The sequence below is a fragment of the Apteryx mantelli genome, chromosome 10 (assembly GCF_036417845.1).
Source record: "Apteryx mantelli isolate bAptMan1 chromosome 10, bAptMan1.hap1, whole genome shotgun sequence".
Lineage (NCBI taxonomy): Eukaryota > Metazoa > Chordata > Aves > Apterygiformes > Apterygidae > Apteryx > Apteryx mantelli.
Genome location: NC_089987.1, coordinates 7,385,001 through 7,410,198, shown reverse-complemented (window position 1 = coordinate 7,410,198; position 25,198 = coordinate 7,385,001). Strand labels below are relative to the sequence as shown.

The following is a 25,198-nucleotide window of genomic DNA, read 5'->3' as shown; positions in this document are numbered from 1 at the left end:
AATGCTAAATAGGAGGAATTGCTTGAGTACAGTCTTCTAGTGCGCCCCAAGATACAGGCCTGCAGGAGTCCACGTTTCTAAACTTGGCTCCTAAACCCGAAATTCTGTCTGGGAACAAGCTGCCTGTCTACGAGGCTATCGTATCTGCATGCTTACTGAATATATATGGCAAAAAGAGAATGTCCACGTTCTTAGAAACAAGCGCTAGAAAGCTAATAGGTAAATGGTGTTACTATCAGGCACTGAATTCAGTAAGTGTATCATAAACTTTCTCTATTACTTTCATTTTTTAAGTTTAAGGGCCAGTTTTGAACAAGCCCTGGCAACAAGAATATTGCTTTTACTGTTGAGGTCCAGTTATTATTATTATTATTATTATTCTCTATTAGTTATGCAATAATAGGAAAATTGTTCTTCTGATTGGTTAGGAAAAATCCTGGCTTACACAAACAGACAAGTAATCCAGGCTGGATCGCGGAACAATATTGTCATCTAGTACGCACCATTGCAGTGAGATCGTTGTGCCTTATTCCTAGCGTATATGGCCCGTTAAAATTACCGGGATCTTTGTACAGACCCAAAAGGGTTACAAAACGATGCTTTTGCTATATCTGAAGATATATCACATCTCTGAATATTGTTTTATATTTTAATAATAATAAAGACTTTTGAATTTTGTTTAAAGAATTAATATCCCAGTGACCATGCAGCTTTTCCAACTTGTGCAGCTTTGGAAATTTGTAAGATTAAACAAGAATATAATTTGTCTAATAGCAGCAGTGGAAATGTTTGCATTTGGTATATTCATTATATAAGCAATGATTTTTCTCTTTTTTGGCCTTTTATTTTACAGCAGACTTTGTTTATCAGCAATGCGTGTGTTGATACAGGGTTTATAAGGAATTAGCTGTGCTTAGACATTGCAGTGGTCGTTTTCAAATGTCTCCAAAGTAATTTAGATTCGGGTAGAGCTTGCGCCGTGCAAGGAGATGCTGGTGACACCTGGTGCGTGGCGGTCCCTCGGCTCCACCAAGGCTCCCGACCTCGTACAGCGACCGCCACCTCCCTTACATCCTCACGCAATGCCAGCGTTAGCTGTGCTCAGCTTTCCCGCGCTGCAATGGGCAGCAGAATTGAGGCCGTTGCAGGTGACGGCCTGGTTTGCCCAGGCCCAACTTGGCCGCAACGCTCGGGCTCCTGCAGGTCTTTTTTCTGCTTGCAGTTCTGTTGCTTCCTTTTACTACACAGTACCATTGCAAAGTAATTTGCAAAGCAAAATGTCTGCACTTCGCCAAATTTTCAAAATCGCCGTGTTTGGAAAGGAATTGCTGCCATTCACAGTGCCACACTGATTAATCACAATTAGGGACAAAATAAAGCATTTTTGTTAAGGTCCCAGTGAGCAGGAAAATTAGCACTTCCTGCAATAATAAGAGTAATTCCATTAGTGAGCATCCCCGTGTAAAATGCTGCCGTTCTGTGCCATTTTAAAATAATTTTCACACTTTTGAAAATGCTCTTATAGATAGATGCAAGCTCAACTAACAGTACGTTGCTGCAACGTATGTGCGTTGACAACATCCTGTTAGGAGCTGCTTATGCTTTTTTCCTAACATGCTTCCAGGTCAGATAACTGCTTATGTAATACAGTTTGTAAAATGCACCTGCCTGCCTGGGTATTTTACTGAAAGGGAGTCATTTGCAGGGCCAGAGCTCAGACGTGGGAATAGTCATTACAGAGCTTCAACGTTTTTAGACTTGCAGCTTCCTCGGCCTTTACGTTTGTGGCCCAGAAGGATGGCAGATGCGGGCCCCCACGTCACGGTTACAGGAAAACGCCATTCTGTCCTGGACTCAGTGGTGGAAGTAACCGATGGCGAGGCTTAAAGCAGGCGGGTATATTTAAGAAAGACAGTAAATTATTCTAGGAGGGAAGGAAGCACCATATTTTCAGTGACCCCAGAACTCTTCACACATCAGAGGTAGGTTGTCAAATAAATTAAGCTGGAGAAGAAAAGTGGTGGTAGCTGCAGCAGTCCCCTAAAGCAGGGAGGAATACTGTCCTTGCTCAGAGGTCACACGTGGGACGTCCAGCTCTGGCGCAAGCCGGAGGGATGGGAGTTCACCTCTCGCACGTCCTACGGTGCCTCGTCAGCAGGGCGACGGGGTTTCACGGTTTCAGCCTTTCCTCGGCGCTGTTTGCTTTGCGGAAGAGGTTGAGCTTTAGCCCCGCAGGCAGGGCGTCCTGTGCCCAGCGTGCTGGCCGGGCAGGCAGCGCTCCGCCTGCTCGTCGCCAGGACTGCTCGGCTGCTCCCTGCCAAACCGAACGCAGCGGCGCGCTCGGCTCACGCTTTCTGCCTTGCAGCCCGCCGGAAGAGCCTCTGGGCGGCCGTGCCCCGGATTTGCCGCGCAGACAGCGACGGCGCTGCGTTTCTTGTTCTACCTCGGCCGGCAGAAGCGCTGCTGGAGGAGCGCGGTGCGCGAGAGCCAGCCTTTTGCCTAGGCGCTGGCGGCCCGGCACCCGCTTCAGCGGAAGCTGAGCCACTCGGAGAAAGCGGAGCGGCCTCGGGGCGAGCGGCGGCCGTGGCGGCCGCGTGCCGACGCCGGGCGGCGCGGGAGGAAGGCTGGCCGCTCGCCCGCCTCGCTCCGCCGCCCTGCGGGCTCTCGCCCTGCTGTGCCGTTGCCTTCTGTGCCCGCGCTGAAACCAGGTTGCTTTGGTGGGAATCGCCTAGCGTTTTTCTGACACTTTAAAAACTACCAGGGAGACTTCTTTCATTGCTTAAAAAAGGCTCAAGTTCTTTAAAAAGTTGTTGAATAAGAACCAGCATTTTATTTTATTTTATTTTGTTTTGGTATCAACTAAAAGAAACCCCAAAGGTTCATATACTTCTAATCTTGCCTGTGAACTGAGCTATAGGCCATTTGTACTGTAGCATTTATATTCTGTGCAATACTAACACATCACTTAAAACTGATTATAAATATACACACACATACTTACACACATATACAGTAATATGTTTATGTTACTTTAGATGTATGTAAAATAAATAGAAGTCTTTTTTTACAATAAATTCTTAAAAATTGCTAAAAGATTTCTGCTGAATTGTGACCAAATGCAATAAACTCTTTCCTTTTCTTCATCACTGTCTCTGTCCTGCTCAGTGTTAAAAACTTAGTTCTTTTTCCCTTCTCTTAAAAAAAAAAAAGTACATTATCATAATTTGTTTGGAATAACGTGTTTAAGTTATCAATATGTGATATATCCCAGCACTCATAAAAGTAAGATTTCTAGATAAACACTGATAGAAATATTTTTAACCATGTAAAAAAAAATCAATTTTCATAAGGTTACATCTTTTTACTTCTCTGTATATACAAAGGCTATATTAAAAGAGAGATTAAATTTTACTCTGCAGAGTAAAATGCAAACAGAAAATTATTTTTCATTTTTCAGTGCAAGCAATGGATTATCATTTATTTATGAGTCTTTTTTTAATCTAGAATATATGGAAATCTTTTCTTGAAGCACAATGTAATATTGAATTGGGAATGTTGTCTGACAGTTTTCTTCTTACGGTTGCATAGAATGATTCTACTGTATGAATTTTTTAAAGAGGCTTCAATATACTCTGTGTTTGAAAGGAGGGTAGTAATCAGAGTAATCTGCAAGAGTCTTATAAATGCACCTTCTTCTATCCTTTCGTTCTTCAAACAAACTTCTGCAGAGAAGACCCTGCTATAGTGAATTTTAACATCAAGGGGGGCATCCAGGCATTTTTCACTTTTCCCGGGACATACCTGCATGCAGGAGTTCGTTGCTATGGCCAGAATACGTGCCCGGGCAGGCATTTCTAACGCTTTTTCACTCCCCTGCACAGAGGGACACGTTTGCATCTCTGCCGTGGGAATCCGAGGCGCTAGGGCTCCAGAGTTTGAAGGGTTTATTAATTTTATCCGAGAATGTATGGTAGAAGTCAAGTTAAAAAGCTATTTTATCACCAAAAAAGGGTTCTGTCCCTCAGGATACCACCAGCCCTCCTGGGGGATTGCTGATAACTGCCCTTCTTTTCAGAAGACCTTATCTTGTTTAAGAGTGACTTGAGGTAGCTCTGCTCCGCCAGCATTTCGAGTCTGTAGGGGTGTAATGTGAAGGACCCTTCACAAGTCTTGTTAGAAAGCATGTCCAACTGTTACAGCAGATTTGTGGCTGATAGCAAACATGTCTCAGAAGCTATAGTTTGTATCGCAGACCAGAGGCCAGCCTCTGTATTTGGTCTGCATTTCTTTTCCTGAAAAGCCCTGGTATAAAGCAGGCCCTGTAAAATATGCACAAATAGTCAAAATGAAGGACAGAACAAAGGATGCCAAAATAATATTTTTATTACCAATAAATTTATCTGTAACAATGTGTCTTATAATTCAGCAGTTTTGATATTCCTAAAATATAGTGACAGAAAATGTTTCATTTAGGTTCATATGAATTTTACATTAAAATGCTTGTGTTTTTTTGCTAATTAAGGAGAATTAAAGACCTGTGTTTAGTTCTGTATGTATACCTTTATCTAAATACAGCTATATAAACAATAGAAATTTGAGGTATCTTATGCACCACTTGTTTTTTTCCTTTTCCTTCTTCAACAGTTATCTGTACACTTGTGATTATAATTTGAGTGTCCTAAGGAGAAAATAATTTCCCTGAATTTATTTTATGCCTAATACAGTGATGGCCAGATAATAAAGAAAAAAATTTGTATTAATTTCCAGCAGACACTCTGCTTTCATCTCATGCTTTCCATTGCATTTCATTTTACTGAACTCAGGAATCAGTTCTGCCAATCTCTGTTTGCTGTTAGTGTTTTTTTATGCTATTTGTATGATCAGAGCACCTAGGAGAGGTGTATTTGGACCAGATCCTGAATCAGTGAGAATACACAGAACTTCTTACTATAAAAGAGTAAGAAATACAGAAGCCCTTGCGCGCTGAATCAGACTTTTCCAGGGAAGCCCATTTTCCTACTGGCTCCATGTGAGCCAATTTCTCTCCAACAGCGGCCAACACATTTTGCTTCAAAAAAGGAAGGTGTGATGTCATGTGCCTCCTCGTCCCCATTTCCTCCAGAGCGTAGCTTTCACTTTTTAGCTAGAGAAACCACCACAACTGGTTTTTGACAGCTGTGCTCTGACCTCGTCAGGACCTTGCTGTCTTAACGTCGCAGGAGAAAACAAAACGTGCCATTTGGATCAAACCTAGCCACCAAAATCGGCCTTACTTAGGAAACTAAAACCGTCGTGGAAAAGAGTCTACTAGTGCAAGTCATGCTATGTTCGACATAGGTAATTACACAAGTCCTTTTAATGTTCAAGTTGGGCATTTAATATAAATACATTTTGGTACATTCGGCATTCTGGTCATAGTAAGAAAGAGCTGTTTGGAAAAAGTTACATATGGTCATCTGAGCTAATTGCAAAAATGACACTACATTAATTGGATAATTAAAGATTGTGAACATGTGGCTATTGTATTCATTGGGCTTTAAGCCAACATTTTCTATGTCAGGGAAAATATGCGTTAACATAATTCAGAATTCAACTGCTGTATCCTTTTTCATAGGAATAAATAAGCAAAATGGATTTTAAATCTAGATTAGAAAAAATTGTAACTGGTATTTTTTTGATTGAGTTTTAAAGCATATTTATGATTTTCATTGTGTTTATGTCTTAACACTTTTGAATGATGGCAGCTTTGATTTTTTTAGCATCCATCTCACAAATTAATAGTATTGATTTTTGTTTTAGATTTATTGTTAGCATTTTGGAAAGTGTTCTGTAATTGTAGATGCTTTGTAACATGAGACCTAGTGCTCCCTGGTTTATTTTGAAGAGGATGAGTGTTGGCACACAGTTTGAAGAAGTTTGTAATAGCAGTAAATTGTCTACGTGCTTTACCTTTACCTGTCAAGGTTATTTGTCAGAAGAATTATGTCTGGTAAATGGGGATCTGTTTCAGTGGGTGACAGACTAACTTCACAAGTCCCTATACCAAGCAGTCACTTTTGGGGGGTGGGGGGTGGGGGGGTGAAGTTTTGCTTATCATTTTTCTTCTTCTTAATTTGAAAGTAAAATCTGTGGTCTCACATTGACCTTAACGTGACTGACCCCTAAATCTAATCACTCCAGACGCCTTTGAAAATTGACAAATATGTCAAATTTACCTTTGAGTATGAAAACATTTTAAAAATATTTATTTTGCTAGAAGCAGTAATAATTCTTAAGTTAGTAGTTATAGGTCCAGTGTGATTAGGTGACACTGCTTTGTTGATATCAATACTATGAGTTTATAGCCGTATCATCGTCTTCTCATCCTATCCTGAATTATCAATTTCATAGGAGTAAAAAATTTACAGTTTTACATTCTGGGTGAGTGACTTATTGATTGATTTAGTCTGAGCAGAATGGTCAGAAATGGTCGATACATGGTCAAAAGTGTCAGAGGCATATAAAAAATAGAGCTATATTTTTATTTGGTTATTCGTCGACTTACGTATACTTGTTTTCTTTTTGCTTTTCTATCTCTCTTGAAGTCAGTTGTAACAATTATTTCAATGACAGGAGCACAAAGTGATTGAAGAGAAAGCAAAACAGAAATGCTTTTTCTTCAAACAACTAATCATGATTATGTCTAGTTTGTATGCACAGTTTTTAACCAGAAAGTTGTATCATACTTCCAGGTTTTCAGATGAAAATAGTCATTAGAAGATATGGTTGCATATGTTTTTATTTTCCCTTGGTAAGACTCTTTTTTTTTTAATCATCTGTAGCAATGTGTATTGTGCACGTGTCCGTGTGTGTATCCATACTGGTTGATGCAAAGGCCGAACAACATGTTGGTACAAATAAGCTGCAAGTTCTTTCCATGAATACATGTTGCATAACATGTTTTACTGTGTAAGGAGACTTGAAGGGATTGTTGATAAAATTGCGCTCTCATGCTTGCGTCAAACCCGGGGAGCAGCCGTTAAACCATTGCAGCAGGATTTACACTCCAGCCATAGTATTCTCTGTTGTATCATCACAGGGATCTCAAGACAACATAGGTAAACTTGTGAGGACAAAAGCATAGGTGGCTCTCTGAACTACCTGAAAATGCAACTTGCAACCAAAAAATCAAGGGAAAAAAAGGTATTTCTATGGATGGAATTCCCTCCAAACATGATTGGATGGTGTTCAAGTAACTGCTCTCAGTTTTTTGGGTTTGCAATGAGAAATATGTTGAATCATCTAAGGAATTGGTGTTGCTTTAGAGATCAGGTGGCAGAGTTATGGAGTATATTTTATTCTTTATTCAGAAAAATATTAAGACATTTCAAGAAAGAAAAGCCTTCACAGCATGTTTATGGACACATCTGAGTAGCCGATGAAAGAATTAAGGTACTTGGCAGACAAGTCAGGTTTACTGACATATCTAAGTATTGTTAAAATAAAAAAAGCCCATAGAGTTGGCAAACAGTAACGATACGTACTTTTCTTAAAGAGCTTAAAATGATAATTTTGCAGGTTGCCTGAACAAAATGTGCTATGGCATACTCATTTCTAGTAAGAGAGCAAGGACTGGGTATGCTTTGGGGTAACGCTGTTAACAGGTTTTGAGCCTCATTCATCACTGTTCAGAATAACAGTCTGTTCATTGACATCTTTCAGAGTGGGAGGGAGAAGGAAGAAAAGCGAGGATACTCTTTGATAATCAAGAAGGTCTGCAGAAGCTTATAAGGCCAAAGGAAACTGGTAGGTGTTTTTGTCTTTTGACGATATCATCTCTTCAGTCGCAGCGTCTGAAATTTGTCTCACACTGGGGAAGTCCCACCTCTAAGCAGTGTGAGCAATAAAGGGGCTTATTGTGCAGAAGAGCAGATGTGTATGGCGTTTTGTAAATCTAAATGCATCAAATAATTTATTAGGTTGTAGAAATTAATTTCCTGCCACTGCTTGAATGCAGTTCAGCACCTGACCCAGCAAGGGGAGCTGTAGATTAGTGTGGACAGCTCTCTGGTTTCATAAACCAGAAATTCTCAAAAAAGAGCAGCTTCTTGAAGATCTGTTTCACTAAATTTCTGAATTTTAATAGTAGTTTCAGGGGAGAGTTCCATAAACTATTTGATTGCAGGTTGCATGAGAGAGTTGTTTATTCCCTCCCCCACCGCCCTCCCCAAATTAGAAAAATGTATAAAGCTGTGCTGGTTTTGTCTAATTTTAAAACGGCATCAATATCTCTGTGTGTGATATCAGTTCTTCTGGTCCTTGATAATCTGGTGCAGAAGTCAATGAACTTAATGCAGTATTGGTAATCCAAAAGGGTTTGAGTTAAGTGTTTTTGACATGCAGAATCAAGAGTCAAGGGCAAAGCAGACTTTAAATACTCCTTCAACACAGTCTGTAGAGATGTAATTGAATACCTCAGGTAAAGCATCTTATCAGGAGTAAAGCTGGTTAGTGTCTCATCACCCAGCAGAGAGGAGGTGTATTGTGTCTTCTCCACACAAGCGTTCTTTTGACATTGGTGAAAGTCCTCTGAGGTCTCAGTTCATCCTGGAAATGCTGTCAGGGAGGCATTTGCGCAACGTAGGATAAACTATACTTCATCCAAGTTGCTCCATGACATGGTTGTCATTCTAGCATTTTAGTAGTTAATGCCAAAGCAGCTAAAGGATTGTGAGAAGTTGCACGAAAAGGAATCAGGAAAGGAATAAATCTTGCATGTTTGTGTTGTTAATGTGATATAAAACCTCATGGTAAAATGCAGAAATGTTTCCACTCACACTGGAATTATAGATCATATATTCCTTTAAGAGGCATACGGAGATAATTTACTAAAAAGACATGTATCAGGAGACCAAACTGCCAGAAATTTTCTATCACAATCTATCTCTGGGGTTGCAAAGAATTGTGCAGAGGAAGAAGTCTGAGCGTAAACAGTGTGTTGAAATGTCTGTGAACAGACGACGTTTTATGACTCTGATATTGCTAAGTCTTAAAGCTGCATTGTGGGTATTGTGATATTTGATACTTTTATTAAACAGCAGCTCTTATAGCTGTGCAGTTATGGGTGATTCTCATTGCAAATAAAGGTCCTCCCACTTGCGAGTGTGGATAGTATCTTGCATGTGTAAAAGGCTCAGGGACAAGAGTCAAGTAGAAAGGGTTCAAAAGAGATGGTCATGTTCTACTCTGACATGTACTTTTTTAGTCTTATTATAAAACTTATTGAGGGATGAAGGCATTATCATTTGGTCCTTCCATCTGCATTTTTTCCTTAGTTAGTGGTAATCCTGAAGATTTTAGTGCACATTTTGCTAATGCAGAACTTAACTAAGGCATTGGCTATTTTTTCTGCCTACAAAATACTTCATTAATTTTGGGGAGATGTAAAATAGTTCTAAATTTGAATCAAAATTTTGCTGTTATGACATGACGAAAAGTACCCAGTTGGATTCATTTTAACTCATCATTTGAATATGCAATGTAAAAATTGTTAGATAAGGCCCAGATTTTGATCTCACTTATGTTGATCCTGTGTACCTCTGTGTTTTGTTAAGAGTTGCTCTGGACTGGGAGCAACACTGTTAAAGTTAAAATCTAGCACTAGTCCAGAAACCATCCTGTTTTCAAAGTGGATACTCTTATGAAAGATAATAGGAAGTCCATAACATGTTTTTAGTTGTTCTTTACTGTGTGAAGCTACACCAGTGCCGTTGGGTCTATGTCAGTTGGTTTGTGAAACAGATTTTTCCATGAAAACATGGGAATGGGAACTTTCAATTTTTTCTTTCAGGAACCATAATTCCAGCTGCTATTCTTATTTCTAATATCCTTAGCAAAAGTAAGAAAATTCAGAGTATTGTAGAAGGTCAGTTCCTCAGTGTGGCTCTGATGGAATCTGGAACTGCAGTTTTTCAGGTCAAATATTTTAGACAGAACTGTGATTTGGATATGAACGCCTTATGTGTCGTCATTAAAATTAAGGTTATTTTCTTACAGAAAAAAGAAAAGAAAAAGAAAGAAAGAAAAAAAGAATAGTCTAGAAAAGTAATTCCTGCAAGCATTAGCTACTTGGCCCTCTACTCGAGGAGATACAATTTCTAACACTGTGAGAGCACTGGGGGCTGAAGAAGGAAGGCTGCCCGAACTGGGAAATGCAGAACCGTCTCCTGTTTGAAATCATAAAATATCCAAAATGGATGAAACAGATGGATAAAATTTAGAAATTTGTGTCAAAATGTACCCATTTTGACCCAAGCAATGGTATGATCGAAGTCTGCTTTAATTACTAGGGAGCATGAGCCATGTGGCCAAACGGTAACTGCACATGGTAGGAGGTTCATGTGGGGCGTTTGTAACAGACGGACGGCAGCAACCTGAAAGAGGAGCTTCGTTTTTCTACGGTTTGCTTTTACTTCCTGCGTCCTTCTTTGTACCCACTTTTCCTTCATTGTTCTAAAAAGAAACCAGATCTGACCGTAAAAGCAGAGCTCGAGAGTGGAGAACAACCACATAAAATGACTTGCTCTCCCCCTTGTCTCTCTCCCGCCAGCCACCCCAAGGATAAATTGCTATTTGGAAAACTTTTAATGACATCTCTGTTGTTTCATTTACACTCAGTTCAGTGGGAGCTCCTTTTCCCCCTCCTCCACTACCACAGCATGCTCTCAGGATAAAGAAATGCTTTTAAAATTAAGATTTCTTTATTCTGGTGGTTGTTTTGAGTTTCAGTTCTTATTTCTGCTAAGTTTTTATTTCCCTCTATATATTCCCCTTTTTTATTTGTGTGTACTTTGGTACACAAAGTTTTAGTAATATATTTTTCAGGAGTGTGAAATCAGAGAAGTTAAGCTCCTCCTTAGCAAAACCTATATTTCACCGTAGTGTAATATGTAAAGCGGCTTAAAAACAGTAATATCCTTAACTTCTAGGATTCACAGAGAACGCAGTAGATGTGTTTTAGAAATAAGTATGCTCACTTTTAAGTTACCAGGCTGACCCATTTGGATGGAGAATAATTGTGCAGAAACATTTACTGCGTAGTTCAGCCATGCTGCATCACTTGGGGGAGTCTGGTAAGATGGAAAAAAATACAACTCTCAAACAAACACATCGCAAACGCCATATTCCCCCCTTTCTCATTTTCCTTTCCATTCATAATTGATTCTAACCTTACGTGAATCTTTCAAAATAACTGTCTTATTGATTATACTGGAAGTAAGCTCTAAAATGCCATTATAAGAATCATTCACTTTGTCTCATTACTATGAACAGACAAAATACTATTTTTTCTTTGCATATGTTATGTGATTCGTAACCTATTATGTATGGAAAACAGCAAGAGGAAAATGTCACAGATAAAGAAGGGCATTTATCATGGATGATATCTTCTGTTTATATAAAGATTAAAGATTGTATCTTCATGCAAAACACAGGGCACTTCTTGGTCTATACTGCGTTGCAAAACTTCTGCCAAAGCCTCTTCCTCATACAAGTGTAAAGTAGCCTAAAGTAGAGGAACTCACCATTCAAATTATTACCTTCTGTCTTTTATGTACATTTACTTGCATTTGCTTAAATAAGGTACAATTTCTCTCCAGAACTGACTAGGATAATGTATTTCCAAAAGATATGAAGCAGTATTTTGTAAGTGGGTGGTACATATACACTGTTAATATACCTGAATATGTATCAAAGCAGCTGACAATTTTTCATTCTTTGGTGATGAAGGGTGCATTCTACCTAAAGTAATCCATTTTCAACACTTAGACCTTTGTACACTGGGAGAAGTGTTCCTTGATACATCTGTGAATGATGGATGTGTAGAATTAGGAGACATAGAGAAGTTTGTGCTCTCTATCATTATAGGAATGAAACCAGTAAATTTAAAAGATGCAGTAAGAAAGCGTGTGTTTGTTGGCATACTGTTACCCTAACTAAATCATCAGTGTGATTCATGTGTGGGTCTATATGAAAATGCCCAGAAGTTCATATTGAGGAATTATTAAGAGAGCTGTTTTTCAGTAAACTACCCCATACAGTTGTACACATTCCTGGTGAACTGCAGAGATGCTGGAGCTCTTTTGGATATAGGCATGCTTGGAGAGCGTTCAGAGAGGAGCTCTGCGCTGGCCTGCAAAAAGCCAAGGGAGAATTGTCTTCCTGGAAATGTGACTGTTGTTGCCTTTCGGGTGAGTTTCGGCTGTTGTTGGTCATGAGAGGTGGCTTGACTGTAAGAGTGATGAACAGCAGAGGAACCCTTCTGAACCTACATCCTGAATATTAACTTGGGCCTTGGACTAAAGCAAATTATGCCAGCAGAATCGCTGTGTTGATGTTGCTGTAATTTAAGGAGGAGTTAGTTACAGCTGTTTTTCAGTGAACTCTTTGCAACCTCATCTATGTCTCTTGCCTTTCTATGATTCCATAAATTCATAATAATAATAAAAGCCCAGAGTAGTTGCCAACTGGGATAAAAACTGTGCAAACTTAAGGGCTGGGCAAGTTGTGAAATATCCAGAAAAGCTGAAATGGCAGGGATGATAGAGGCAAAATGAGAAGGTAACCTGGAAAGAGACAAGTATTATGTGAAACTGGAAATACACATGAGACTTAGGTTTTGGTTGTTGTTTCTAGACATGCTTTTATAATTTTCACATGACGATAAAGCAAGAAAAGATTACTCTTTAAGTTAAATGGGGACATTCTGTTCTTCCTATGATATATTCAAGCTATTTTTGTCATTGGTGGAGGATCAATAACTATAAGACACGCCATTTAACAGTCACTTCTGACTTTTTAGCAGATAGATTTGTTCTCTGCAAGTTCCCAATGCCAAGGATTATTCAATGGGGAGGAGCTTTTGAGTGGTAATGGCTGCTAGCTTATACAGTATCCTTTCTGTAAACTGATCGGGCATGAGGAAGAGTGTCCAATCTCTTTTAGCTTATTTGCAAACCTGTTGTTTTTAACCCCTTCCAAATTAATTTGAAAAGTAACCAGCAGGCCCACCTAGTTCTCTTGCACTTGGTTGCAATTGCACCGTAGTCGGTAATCGGACCTGCTTTTTATTAAAGATATTCTTAGTGGAATCAGCTGGAGAAGCCAAATAAAAAATTAAGTAGAAAATATAAAATGAAAGCAAGTAGTGGAGAATTTTCAGTGTTAGTTATTGATTTCCTTGATTGTGAGCACACAGGAATGCTGACACTCAATGTACCTAATTGTGATTTTATTGACTATCATTTCTACCTTGTTTATACTGCCAGGGTCTGTTGGTCACTGTGACTGATGGTTTTCACTCATTCAAAGTCTTGCAGCTCTGACCAAACAGTCCTTTGTTCTTTCTGTTCATTTTTGCTTAATACAGATGCCCTGCCTTTTCAGGTTGTGTGTGTACCGTGACCACTGCTAAAACGGAAAATAAAGGTCATATAGCAAAGCCTTACACTCCAGAGGGACATCTGTTTTTTTTTTTTTTTAAGTTGGTCTTCATTTCTGGGAAAATTCAGTGGGTCACTTGCTGAAATCCCATCTTAAAGCCACAGATAAAGAGCAAAAGGTAATCAGATACTAGGTGTCGGTAACAACAGCCAACTGCTATGAACATAGGTACTGATAATTTTCTTATTTTGTCAGTTTGTGCTACTTAGTTATTGGTTTATAGGTGAGTTATTTTTCATGCCTTGCCCAACCTGATTTCCTGTGTTATGAGCAGCTACCAAATATTACAGAAAATGGCACCTGTTCAACAGAAACAGGCAGCAACATCTTGCTTCATCTCTAAATTTCCCAGGACCAGGTCAAGTGGCCAGATCTGGAGACAGTGCTTTGTTTCTAAGTAGGGCTGGACTTCTATGGAAGTTTTAAGATGTGAAGAAACAGGGAAAAGGCATAGGAACTGGAAATATTATAAATTTTCTGGCAGGGATACCAGAGAAATATTCAGGAAGTGTGGGTAGCCTCACACTATTTAACCTTACTTTTTTATACATAATAGTGATCATTATGAACTTTCTCAGTGTTTCAGTAAAATATTCTTGGGAGATGGTGGTCATTTTTAGCCTCTTTGCAGGCACCTCCTGAGATGAAATTCAAGAGAAGGGTGGTAAAATTAGGACTGTTTTTTTGTTTTTCATGCTTTTCACTAGCATAAAGTCTTCTGTCCTACTTAAATAAATGTAAATTTTTTTTTCTTATATGAATTAATTCATGTGACAACTTGAACAAAAATACCAGTATCATCTCAGATGGAAAAATAGGGAAGAAAAATAATATTTCTACTTAAATGGTTGCTGTTTCTTTCCCTGTCTTGCACAGTTTATAAAAAGAAAGTTTCTGGAAGGTTTCAGCAAGAAACAAAAGAGTAGCAGTAGTACATTTGAGTGTAAATTCTGTTCTGGCATTAAAAAGCAGCCTTACATGCTGCAGACTTGTATGCTATGCAGTTCTGGATTTCAATACATTCCACAATGCCAAAAGCAGCAAAAATAAATTTGGTACTGACCAGGCAAACCAGAGCAGCAGAAGAAAATCCCATAGCAGTGAGTACAACAGATGGGAGCCAATTGTCTTCCCTCGCAAAGTATGGCAAGCAGGAAGAGCAGCTCGTGCTTCTGATTTGCAGACAAAATTGCATGCATTTCGCTGATATTTTGAGCACCAAGGTAGCTGCAGACGCACCTTCTTCTGAAAATGGAGGTTAGCAATATCAGAGATTACTCATGGAACGCTGCAAGAGGCATTTTTGTGAAAGACCAGCTAGCTTTGCAACTGGAGTATTTATCCACTGTGTGAAGTATATTTCTGCTGATTTTGTTGTTGTTCCATATCTCAAACATTGCTTTCATATAGGTGTCCAGGACCTCTATTATTTTGTAATTTAGTCTTACTTTATTCACTAATGGATTTAGTACGTCTTTCAAAGCATCAGAGCCCGATGAGTACTGATGACTACTTTGAAAAGAGGTAATGAAGTAAATGGACATGAAAAGATCTGTATCTCTGGGTGACCAGAAGTTCACTGTTTTTTTCAGGGAAACAAATAGAGACTGAATCATTGTCTAAAGTGAGTTATGATACATGTCTGGGATATCCACAAAAGGGGCTGGGGAAGCAAGCGGCAATTGTAAGCCTGCATAATCATTCTGTATGACACACTACTAAAAATTGTACTTGCCTGAACAATAGCCCTGATAGCAGGATTTGCAGTATTGACGTTGTTGTCTAACAGACATATGTCAGTGATGCCAAATAGTCAGATGATTTCACTGTTAAACATTTTATGCTCCTATTATTTTCGATGCGTTCTTTCACTATTCTATGTGATAGCAGCCACTTAAAAAAAAAAAAAAAAAGTCTCGGCCATGTCCTTAAGTGCCTTTAAAAAACTTTCTCTCTTTTGTCTTCAACAATATGTGGTTTTACTGTACCGACCAAGCTTCGGTTTCTAGATAATTGGTCTCCCTTTTACATAGGGTGGGAAATAACCATGGTTGTTGCTCAGTAATCTCTATTAGCAAACCATGGCTTCCTAAAATAAAACCTTCTTCTGCTGTTCTCCCATTGCTGGGTACTAGTAGCACCAAGTAGTTTTTAATTGACTTTTGTAATTATCCCGTATCTTTTTGTTAAGAATGGAGTTTTTCCAAGTGTGGTAGGCCATGGATTCATTTTGAAAACCATCCTCCCTCTTGGAGGAGTGGAATTGTTCTGCTAGCTCTGCTCTTGCGTCAGAAGGTGGAAAAGATATGAAAATAGTGTACTGCTCTAGGGTATTGTCTTTCTTTCCCGTACATTTTGTGGTACTTCCCTGACCCAGGGCTGTTCAGTGCCAGTCTCTTTCCCAGAACAGATTCTGACACTATAATGTGCTCCCATGATGAGCGGAAAGATATTCCCATGGAGAGGTGGACACTGTCACCCTCCTACATGAGCAGAAAAATCTATTATGTGAGAAGATCCTTTCCAGGGTCTTCTACCACCCACGGATCCTGCTGTGGGGGAATTAGGAACCTTGGTATTTAGCATTCATTTTTAAATCTAGTATGTTATAACAAAAAAGTCCAATCAAACAAAAAGGGATGGTGAGTAATTTACTTTTTAAATGACAGAAACACCATTAGTCAAAATATTCATGTTTCTCCTACAGTAGCTTTAATTTTCACATTTTTCTGGTGTATTATATGATATGATGTCATTAAGAGTTTTATGGTAATGATTACATTAGCCTTGTAGACTATTTTTACTAGCCTTTTTTACTGTTACATTTGCTGCAAAAGCCTAATTTTATGTTACTGCAATGATGTTCCATGGTGTGTTCAAATAATCGATAATAGTACAGGGGTTGTTCCATTGAGATGACATTATATGAGTTTATAATATGCAATATATGCTTTGATATATACATGGAGTGTTTGCTGTTTTTTCACCCTCTTCTTAAATACAGAAATTTCTAGTTGTGTTTATTCCCCTCGTCAGCATACTTTATCATATCAAAGCCTTTACAGACAGTGTAGAACTACCGAGTTATGTTTGGGTCATGTTTTGCAGTGTGCCCTTTAATACTGTAGCTTTAGAAATGCAATTTTCAGCCTCTGCTTATTAGAATATGATAAAGTATTCCTGGTCTATGTCCAGCTCCACTAATCTCCAGACTACACTTCATGAATTAGGCATGAAGATTTTAGTCAATGTGCTTTCAAAGACCAATGTTTAGGGAATCATGGATTTTCTACAAGCTGAGGGAGAAATCTATAATAGGAAGAACTGATTTTCAAACATCATATTCTGTAGAAGAAATGACCAGTTCTGGCTTGGAAACAGAAAACATTTCCTTTTAGAAATACTCAGGAACTGGTTAAAAATGTACTGTAGGTTTTAACTTATACAAGGAATAGCTTTTTAAAATGCGCGCTGTATAGTGTATAGTGCCTCATACATATTAGATGCCACGTAGACGCCTCCTGAAGTGTGGGTTAAAAAACAAGTCACACTAAAGTTGAATCACTTTAGCAGTATTAACCTGCTCAGTGATGGACGGTTCATCCGCTTTGCCTGCGCGCCATCCGTGCACGGCGGATCCTGCCTTTGGGAAGCCTGTCGCAGAAAAAGCAGGGCTGGAACATGGAAACACGGAGTTCAAAATCTAGTCTGGTGCTTCAGCTTTCACCGAAGGTGAAGCCCAAATTAAATAAAATGATGAAGAAAAATATACAAAATTCTGCATTCATGAAGCTATCCAGTCCGACCCCCAGGTGTCCACTTGCGACCTTAATTATCCTTTGTTTCTCCGTTACGCTCATCATCTTGATTTTTGTGGAATATAGGCTCAAAGATGATTCATGAGCTAGTCATCTTGGGGAAGACCTGCAAGCAATCACTCAGACTTGAGAGAACTATAAACAATTTTCACCTCACTGGAGAATGTCACCTGTTGGTATACTACATAGCTCCGCTTTAATAATGATTTCTTTTAAGCGAAGGGGGGTATCAAGGCAGTCCCTTTCCCCCCAACAAACAGTTATGTTGTGAGGTGGAGGGTATGTGCGTATGTGTGCATGTCAACATTTTTAGTAGTCATTTCTCCATCTCTTTTCTTCAGTATGAAGTCACCTTACTGAAAACAGAATTTCCCTGACTCCTTGTAAATCTTAAAGAGTGTGGGATCTTGGCATTGTTTTTGTTAATAGGTTTTCACTCAAAATGTCCTTGTGTTTTTTTAAATATTCCTTGTGCTTCTTGGGAGGGTAGAGTTTTTCCATCTCATGAGATGGGCTTGCGGATTGTATTTTCTGTCTGTAATACCCATTGGTTTTATATATATATATATATGTTCAACTACACTACCAATGTGATATTCTCATTTAGCCAAATGACTTGCAGGGGAAAAAAAAGACTAAATGCTGGCTTTTATATTGTTCCTTTCCAAAATATTCAATAAATTATCTCTGGTAAAAATGATTTTTAACCATACATTATGAAGGTTGCTGTTGGGCTAAGGAGTTCTGTTGCATCCTGGCTGCATGTATGCCCTGCACGAATCAGAAACAAAATCCCATCCTTGTTCTGAGGAGCTGCGAGTTGGAAATCTGCCATTTCCCTGTATCCTACAGCCGTGGATCAGCCAGTCCAAAGGTTGTAGTATAGCACTACCTGACATCTGTGTAACTAGGGAGCGGGGAAAAGTAGAGCGTTAAACAGAAATCCTCAATTCATTACACAGACTTCATAGCGTAGACGTGCGTAATGTAAAGCACGGGGGTGCATTAATACTCTAATAAGAATAGGATGAAAAAATCATGAGGAAAGTTGCAAACTGGAATAATGCTCAGCAGCAGTTCTTTCTTTGGAAGAACAAAGGCCTGAGATAGCTAGATAGTAAGGGTTTTGTTAACTGACGTTAAGTGATTTTCTCTGTGGAAAAGTAGAGAAAGGTGACATTAATGCTGGGTGTATTAGACTATGCAGATATCAGCTCTTGGGTATATTGCTGTGTTTGAGCTGCCATGCTGTGCTTTGCCATGTGATTCAGCCGTTTATTAGAAAAAAACATTGCATGTTTCACTTTGCTGTATAAATTTGCAGCATTAGCTGCATTAACTAAACGTTGATTAAGAGCCAGAGAGGAAGCCTGTTTAGAGGCTTTATCTTTCTAATACCAGGAAACTCAGAGTTTTCATTTTATAGCATACCATTAAAGTTAGTACTGTTTTGTAAAACTTGTTATTAACTTAACAGCCTGTTTTTGTAATTTGCACAAATAACCAGCATGTTAGCATAGGTGGAAGGATAAAGAGGGTCTATTTGACAGTTCCTTGAACTACAGTGCAAGACCCAGAAAGCAGTCGTCTGCTAGTCTGATTCTCGTAGGGCTTTCACTGTTCTTTCAAAGAGCAGAACGAGCGAGTATAGTAAAATTATTAGATACTATGTTATCAAATAAGTGATTTAGGCATTTGAAGCTGTAGATAAGTACCTCATGATTTTCAAAACAAAATTCAAGCAGCCCAGGATGTTGGGCCACTGCGCTGCTTGTATGTTTTTGAAAACCCCAGTGGGCACATATCTTCCTTTTGAAGTTTCCAAACACCTTTGAAAATATAGCCAATGGTACCTAACGCCTAAGTCTGTTAGGAGCCTAACTCCTAGTTTAACAACCAAATTCCTAAATCTTACCAAATTTCAGTGATACTTCCAAATGCTTGAGTCACTTTTGAAAATGAGATATGGGTTTCAAAGTGGCACCGTTTCCCAGTGGCACCTTTGTTGCCTGGGCTTGCGTTTGCCCTGAAGGGAAGGACGAGGAGAGAGCGGTGAGTCCTTGTTCTCGATTTCCAGAATCAGAGTATCATTTGTTCCCTTAAACTGCACAAACACTTCGCCTGCCCAGTGTTCAAATCTGGTTCATTTGACTGCATATGTAATTGGAGCAAAGATTCTTGCATGAGATTGATTTGGGTTTGATTTTGGCAAGGGGGTGATTTGGGTTTGATTTTTTTTTTTTTTTTGAATGATAGATTAGGAGTGCTAAGGTTCCTCATTGAGTTTTACTATCTAGTCTTCAATGATTGCCTAAACTATCTCTGTGTAACATTTTTAGCCCTTCAAGGGACATTATTTCATCTCATTTTTTTGTCTTTTTTGGGGCACGCTATAGATGCCGTTAATAAAACATTTTTTCAATGGTTTATACAGATCAGAATCTCAGATTACTCTAGTTTTCTCTGTATATATATTACAGGAAATGTCTGTGGTATATTGTTGGCAAATGTTGACTTTTTAATGTCTTTTCCTGCATTTGTGGGCAATAATGGATCGAAGAGCATCTTATGTTTTTTATTTTGCCAGAATCCATACTGTTTAGACACACGTGTCTAACTCACATTTTTATAACTCAATTAGAACTCAGGCCGCTGATTAATAGACTTAGACTTCTAGGATAAGAGATCCCGACAAAAGGACAAATAATATATAGTGCTATAACATTTACACTTGTGCCAAGCATCTAATGTGCTCATCTGCTTTCTGACCGAGATGGAGGCAAAACTGTAACCTGGCTGAAGGAGGCAGGAGCCGGGCACTGCCAGGCTTCGAGCAACGTCCCCATGAATTTGTAGACAGCAAACTAGCCCCATTGCAACCCACTCCTCGGGGCAGACTTTCAGCAGTAGTTGAGCAACCCATCCTTATCTTCGAAGGAGAGGATTCCGCTTTCCGAATCCTAGCCCAGACAAGCACATCTTTTCTTAGGTCCAGAACCAGTGTGAGGTGACTTTTTTACACCAGTGTTTTGGTCTTTTTATGATTTAGACTAATCGTTTTCTTTGGCTGTGAAAATGCAAAATGACCATCAAAAAACAGCCAAGTGTAGTTTGGTGGCAGAAGAAGCTAAAGCAAGCAAATTTATGACAGCAAGAGTAGTGAAACTGGATTGGCAGCCCTGGTTTTCACTTATGGCAGTTATTCAAATTGCTGTCAGAATAAGTCTTTGTTATAGAATGTATTCTTAAACTTATCTTTTAAGGCTCAGATGTGTGATAATATAAAGGTGTGATTTGATACGCAAAAGGTTTTTGGGAAGGGGAGTCTTTGCTAGCAGGAATATATGAATGTTGGCTCTGAAATATTCACTGGATTTATTATTATTTGCCAAGCTAACAACCTGCTGGTTGTCTGGTCAGATCCTTTATAATGCCAAAATTATGATCCAGTTAGCATCATGTTATGACTACACAGGGATAAATAAAAGCAGTCATTTTTCTATATTAAATTTCATCTAAATACAGTACTTCCATTGTAGTACTTGTACGGTATTGGATTTTACCTTTTTATCCCTGATCAAATGTAACAAATACCATTGAATCACATTTATTTTGGCTCCCTACTCCAAAAAACCCATCACACATAAGGTTCTGTTTATTACTGAACTTTATTCTAAATGAGCAGAGCTTGTTAGGTCTTAAAAGATGCAAGTGTGCATGCACATGCGTGTACACACACACACGCACACCCCTCCCTCTGCAGGCACAGGGTTGTGTGCTAACAGTTGGCACAGTAGGGCAGAAATTGAAAATACATGTGTTCATATTTCCAGTGTGTGTGTGTGTGTGTGTGTTTATTTATTTGTTTGCTGTTTTTAGGGATATTGTGCTTATTTATGCCGAACTGGTTGCATTACAGCTTTTTTTTTTGCCATGGCTTCATGTCTTCAAGTCTTCAATCTCCTTTATCACAAGAAAAGCTTCCTTTTTTTTTTTGTCATCAATCCTGTTTGATTCAGCCCTACACAAGTTTGATCAAGCCACATATCCCCTCTCTAGGATCAATTTTAACCATGAAGTATAGATTGAAATATGCGTGTGTGTCAGTTTGACAAAGGGAGCAAGGGATATATCTTCACCTGCACTGCGTTACAGTTGACAGAGGCCTCCCCCCACCTTCAGGTCTTGCCTGGACAGGGGTGGGATCGTGCCCTGCTGCAGCTCAAGCCTGTCTTTGTGGTGGCATTAGTGGCATGAGTTCCTGGCATCTTCACCCACGGACCAGCAGGGTATACACGCTCTTCTTTTGTGCTGCTTGTTTGGAAAATGTGCATTTTAAGAGGCATTGGAAGGAGGTGGGCGCAGAGCAGAGCTAGCAAACTGGCAGGAAAGCTGTGCAAGTGAAGAGACTGTCCTTTTTGCACTCCCCTTCGTGTGCCTTAAGGCTCTAAATGCCGTGGGGGACAGCTGTGGGGACAGCCCCCGCAGTAGATGGACCTCACCAGTGCGGTGGTCTCCGTGCGACACCGCAGAGCACACTCAGTTCCCAGTGGATGGACCAGGAGATTCCCAATCTGGAGACTGGGAGCATATAGCTAGGAACAAAACCAGACACCCCCCCCACACACACACCTGATATATAATATAATATATACAATTGGCCTCGTTTGTATAGAGATTCCCAGGAATATTGCACTTTAGGTGGTGGACTGAAGGGAGGAAAAATTGGAGAAAATAAGGTATTCTGTCAGTGAGAAAGGGTAAGGAAAAGCCCGGCTTGCAAGATCCCTGACACTTCCACCAGTTAGTCCACTGTGCTTTATGACTAAGGGTTATGCTTGGGGTTTCATCCTTGGCAGGCAGAATTCGGATTAAAATGACTCTGTTTCACCTGTGTAGGAACCCATCTCTCAAAATGATAATCTACTGTTTAAGGTTATTCTTACTTAAAGGAAAATTACTTTAATTACAGAATATTGGCTTACAAGACCAGCTTTATCTATAAATCTGTTTTTAGCAATACAATATCCAGTCAACTTTATTAAGGCTTTATTCTGCAAATTAAGTTCATTTTCTATTAAGAGCTTTATAATAGCAGCACATGACCTGCACTGACAACAGCTTACTAAAATATAGGCGAAGTGTATCCTAAAGCTCAGATACCAAAAGGTCAAAAAATACTCACACAAACATATTTCATCTTTCAAATACACAAAGCTCATCTAGCTTATTCAAAAACTGTGAATTTTCCTACAGTTCATGTGTATGTAAGCCCTGAAATTGCGAATATGCATTTCATCCTTTTTGAGCGCCGGCAGGGGCAAAAGCAACAACACAACTTTCATGCATAAACTTGTAAAAGACTGAATTGTTTATTACAGAATGTAGTGGAGTTCATTTGCATTTAATAGGAGATGTGACTTATGTGTTAAAATCTATTTTTTAATTTAATTTTTACAGAAATTGCCTAAGTCACGTGCCGTTTCGTTCTTGACTGTACGTGGTAAGCGTAAGAGTCACATGAGCCCGTCGGCGTGACCCCGGGAGACTGCTGGTAGCTGCTGGCACAATTAGCAAATGACTCCTAGCAACTGTGCAGTTTCTTGTGATGGAGAAAAATGATCTGCAATATTTTCAGACCAGAAAGAAGTGGAATTCAGTTTATGGTATTAAGTTATATAGCAGAGACAGGTGAAATAGGTTTGTGAAAGCTTCTTAGATCATGTCTATGCTGAATATACTGACAGAACTCAGCAAACATGAAGTCATCCTAATTACTGATGAGCAAAGGGATATTTTCCACTGCATTCCTCTCCCCCCCCCTTTTTTTTTTAATGCAGGATGCTATTGTTGTAGTTCAGAAAGCCCCGGGCAGCTTAGAAATCAGGCAAAAAATCAATAGCCCACTTGTTGAAGATAAGTGAATTAGCTTGTGTTGAATGTAACCGAGTACCTGAACACTTCAGTGAGCAGCCTTTGTTTTGTGAGAGAGGAGATTTGTAAGGTTGCTCTTCCAAGGACTGGGATGGTGCACATCTCAAATTAATCAAGCCTGAGTAAGAGGGAGTTCACCACTTACACTGGGAACTAATTTGTGAATTTTCTTTCTTTCTTTTTGTTATCTGCTACCCATGGCTTAGCTTCCTGAACAGAATTACACTTTTCAAAGCCGATTATGGATCGCACAGCAGAATTTTAGTGAACTGTTACAAAGGGAAGTAAAATAAGTAATATCATACAGTAACTTGCCATGGGCCAAATTCAGAAATTCTTTCCTATTCTCAGTAGACCTGGGGTCTATTTCCTTTCACAGATATTAAGTCTCCGGGAAGCTCACATCATATATTTATGTACTAATAGAAGAAATGCTGCTGATCGTTGTGGTCAGATTTTAGTATATAGACCATTTCTAATTCTCATGTGTAAAGGCAGCAACTCTCCTTCCTGCCCCGAAAAGTCCTTGGTGCCATTGCCTATGCAGAGAACGACAGCTACTGTTCCTGGGCTGGCTGCTCCGTGCTGAAGTATGGCCTAAGAGAGAGCTCAGTTCCCATCTCACTAAAATCACTTTGCCACTGACTTCTGTTAACAGCGCTTGTCACTACGATGCCTTTGTCCTAGTCAAGCTGCTTCTGAGCCTCTGGCTTTCCTCCAGAAACGGGACGAGAAATGCAGAAATGTTCTTACCCCAACTTTACAACTTCCTGATTCTCGAGCCAGTTGTTAATTCAGCCTTAATAAGACAGAGTAAGAGGACGGCTCCTTGAAGTGACCCCTGGACATCTACAGCCCAGGAGGCCCTTTAAGCAGCAGGGGATGGATGGCCTTGGCTGTTCTTGACAACTCTTGTGATTTCTTTGTGGATAATGAATTTGAGAGGTCTGAAGCCGGTTGCATGGGAAGAAATCTTACCAGGACCAATCTCACCAAGGTTGGGGAAGGACCAACCAGGCAGATCTGCTCCTGGCAGAAGTCCTGCCAGGACTCTCTGAGCAGGCCAAAACACTCTTACTCAACTTCAGGAGAGTTAACAGCAGACGTATCACCTGAGCACATTAAACATGGGTTAGAGGAGTTTAGAGCTCAGACCAGCTGACTTCTATTCATTTATTATGTTATGTACTTGGGGTCAATCTCATGAGCTTTTAAGACATCCCTCATGGCTTTTAGGTGATGGGATGGCAGGGCAGACTTACCAGTTCTGGCAGTTGGTTATTTTTTAAAGCAGTAGCCTGCTACTTTACTGCTTTGGGCTGTGATGTACCTCATCCAGGCATCCTGAAATGCAGGCACTATTTTCCACATATGCTCAATGACCATGTAAACAGAGGGTCCAATGCACAAACCAGGATGGACCTACTCCTTTCAGACCCAAAAGTGTTGGCAGGTCTGGCAACACCAGTGATAGGTCACCCTGGCCCGTTTCCCCTAGTCATACCATCAGGGCTGGGAGGCAAAACTCCTAAACCATGTCTATGGCAGCTTGTTTTAAGCTGAATAAATCAGGTTTGCAGTTCCTCCTACATGGTGTGAAGGAGGTGCCTTTAAACAGTTTCTGAAGAGTAAAGCAGGTTTTTGCTGCAATAGCGTTTCTTAGCTGTGAGAGCTAAGCGACAGCCTGAGACTTTAGCCAGGGCCCTCTGCTTTGGGGGGAGCTAGTGTCAGAAACATGAATCTCTTCTGAAGGATGTTGGCCGGAGAGCGTGGAAGATGAGGCCTGCTTTCCCACGCGCAGCTCGGCGACAGAGCGTGTGCTCGGGACAGGCTTTGGTGAGGAGCCTCACTGCGCTTCCCCGTCGTGTCTCCCGTGCTGCCAATGCACTCGGGATGCACGTGCGGAGGCAGAGGCCGGGCACCCGTAGATATCTGTTCATGCATTCCCGAGGGCTGCAGGGATGAAG

General features: G+C 39.9%; 1 protein-coding gene across 9 annotated transcripts in view; it reads left to right on the top strand.

Moving 5' to 3' along the window:
* The window catches only part of WWOX (WW domain containing oxidoreductase), a 524,615-nt gene that overhangs the window by 206,982 nt on the left and 292,435 nt on the right, over positions 1-25,198 (top strand). For 2 of the 9 annotated variants that reach the window (XM_067302449.1, XM_013941162.2), the window contains exon 9: positions 7,702-7,785. The exons of the other annotated variants lie outside the window; for them this stretch is intronic. In XM_067302449.1, the coding sequence (XP_067158550.1) occupies positions 7,702-7,770 (69 nt within the window). In that variant the 3' untranslated portion in view covers positions 7,771-7,785. The remainder of the gene's footprint in view (positions 1-7,701; positions 7,786-25,198) is intronic. 9 annotated transcript variants of the gene reach the window in all.